Source organism: Penaeus japonicus, unplaced genomic scaffold, assembly GCF_977035675.1.
Source record: "Penaeus japonicus unplaced genomic scaffold, GWHDUDI00000001_assembly GWHDUDI00000040, whole genome shotgun sequence".
NCBI classification, from domain to species: domain Eukaryota; kingdom Metazoa; phylum Arthropoda; class Malacostraca; order Decapoda; family Penaeidae; genus Penaeus; species Penaeus japonicus.
In genome coordinates this window covers 24,745,420-24,747,919 of record NW_028234442.1, presented here as the reverse complement: position 1 = coordinate 24,747,919, position 2,500 = coordinate 24,745,420, and the positions used below count along the sequence as shown (strand labels likewise).

Below are 2,500 nucleotides of genomic sequence, written 5' to 3'. Positions count from 1 at the left end.
TATGCGTAAGTGGACTCCACCCAAAGTTCCAGCAGATAACTCTTGGACGGCAGTTCATCAAATTGTGCTTCCAAAGAGATACAGATCTGAGGTATTGAAATTAGCTCATAATACACCTATGTCTGGACATTTAGGAATTAGGAAGACTTATGCCAAGATTCTGAATCATTTTTATTGGCCTTATGTAAAAAAGGATGTGATTAATTTTTGTAAGTCTTGTCATACATGTCAAATTGTGGGGAAGCCAAACCAAAGTATTGCCAAAGCTCCCCTTATACCTATTCCTGTATTGGATGAACCTTTCAGTAGAGTATTGGTAGATTGTGTGGGACCATTACCCAAGACCAAATCAGGACATCAATATTTGTTAACAATTATGTGTTGTGCTACCAGATACCCAGAAGCCATACCATTAAGAAACATTTCAGCTAAAGTAATAGTTAAATCTCTGATAAAGTTTTTCACAACTTTTGGCTTGCCTAAAATAATTCAATCAGACCAGGGTAGTAATTTCATGTCAACATATTTTCAAAAAGTAATGAGTGATCTAGGAATTAAACAAATTCATTCAAGTACCTACCACCCAGAAAGTCAAGGAGCATTAGAAAGGTTTCATCAGACCCTTAAGAACATGCTTAGAAAATTTTGCAATGACACTAATAAAGAATGGGATGAAGGAGTGTCCTTCCTATTATTTGCTGTACGAGATGCTGTGCAAGAATCTCTTGGATTTAGTCCACACGACCTCATATTTGCTCATGATGTGAGAGGTCCTTTAAAAGTTCTGAAAGAAATGTGGATTCAGAGTGATGAAAAACAAACTGTACTAGATCATGTGTCAACTTTTAGAGAAAAGCTATTTCAAGCATGGGAATTAGCTAGAGAAAATATGAAAAGCTCCCAGTGTAAAATGAAACTCAGATTTGATGCTAAATCTAAAGTGCATGATTTTAAAGTTGGTGATCAAGTATTGGCCTTTTTGCCTATGCAAGGGCAACCTCTGAAAGCAAAATTCTCTGGTCCATATGAGATTGTAAGAAAACTCAATGATGTAAATTATGTGATTAAAACCCCAGACAGACGTAGATCTGAAAGATTGTGTCATGTAAACATGTTGAAAGAATATTTTGTTACTGAATCAAAGGTTGTCAATCTTAATGTGATAAGTGATAATCATGAGGATGAATTTAGAAATATGAATATAGATATGAAATGGTGTAACAGTGATATTCTGAATAACTTGAATGACAAACTGAGTCATTTGTCTGATGGTCAAAGGGAAGAAATTTGTGTGTTAATACATCAGAATGTGAAGTTGTTTAGTGATGTACCCCAACAAACAAACTTGGTACAACATGATGTGGATGTAGGAAATGCTTCTCCAATCAAACAGGCTCCGTACAGGATGAATCATGTGAAAAGGGAATATCTAAAGCAAGAAATAAGATATTTACTAGATAATAACATCATAGAACCTAGTGCAAGTAGCTGGTCTTCACCATGTCTATTGGTACCAAAACCAGATGGTTCTTTTAGATTGTGTACGGATTACAGAAAAGTGAATCAAGAAACAAAGACGGATGCTTACCCTTTACCAAGGATCGATGATATAATTGATCAAATAGGAAATGCAAACTACATTACCAAGATTGATCTGTTAAAAGGCTACTATCAGATTGGATTGACAGAGAGTGCGAAACAAATTTCAGCATTTGTTACACCGGATGGATTCTTCCAGTATCGTGTAATGCCGTTTGGGATGAAGAATGCTCCTGCAAGTTTCCAGCGATTGGTGAACTATCTAACTGCTGATATAGAAGGAGTCCAGGCGTACATTGATGATGTCTTAGTTTATGGAGAGACATGGGAAGAACATATAAGCCGTTTAAGAAGAGTGTTTGAAAAACTATCTGAAGCCAAGCTTACTATTAACCTTAAGAAGTGTGATATTGAACATGCATCTGTGGAATTTCTCGGTTATGTTGTTGGACAAGGACAAGTAGCTCCTATAACTGCCAAGGTGGAAGCAGTAGTGAACTTTCCTCAACCAAACACTAAGAAGAAAGTGATGAGTTTCCTTGGTATGGTGGGATACTACAGAAGATTTTGTCCAAACTTATCTACTGTAGCAGTGCCATTAACTAATATACTTAAGAAGAACCAGAAATTTACATGGACACAAGAATGTGAAGATGCCTTCAAGAAAATCAAAGGATTGTTAATGTGTCCTCCAGTGTTAAGGAATCCAGACTACAGTGTTTCTTTTATTTTACATGTTGATGCTAGTGATTATGGTGCAGGTGCAGTGTTATTACAAGAATTTGATGATATATTACATCCTATCTGTTATTATAGTGCTAAGTTTAAAAAGCATCAACTAAATTATGCCACCATAGAAAAGGAGGCATTGTCTCTGATTTTGGCTTTGCAATTTTTTGAAGTGTACTTAAGTGCCTCACCATTTCCTATTACTGTGTTTACAGACCATAACCCATTAATT

At 35.9% G+C, this 2,500-nt stretch overlaps 2 protein-coding genes across 2 annotated transcripts in view; one reads left to right on the top strand and one right to left on the bottom strand.

Annotated features, from left to right (window-relative positions):
• Positions 1-2,500, bottom strand: part of LOC122266431 (uncharacterized) — a 92,249-nt gene that overhangs the window by 72,928 nt on the left and 16,821 nt on the right. The window lies entirely within an intron of this gene.
• The window catches only part of LOC147466936 (uncharacterized), a 6,275-nt gene that overhangs the window by 2,929 nt on the left and 846 nt on the right, over positions 1-2,500 (top strand). Inside the window, exon 1 of the mRNA XM_086534183.1 lies at positions 1-2,500. This exon is cut by the window's left edge and continues 2,929 nt beyond it; it is cut by the window's right edge and continues 846 nt beyond it. Within this exon, the coding sequence (XP_086390309.1) occupies positions 1-2,500 (2,500 nt within the window).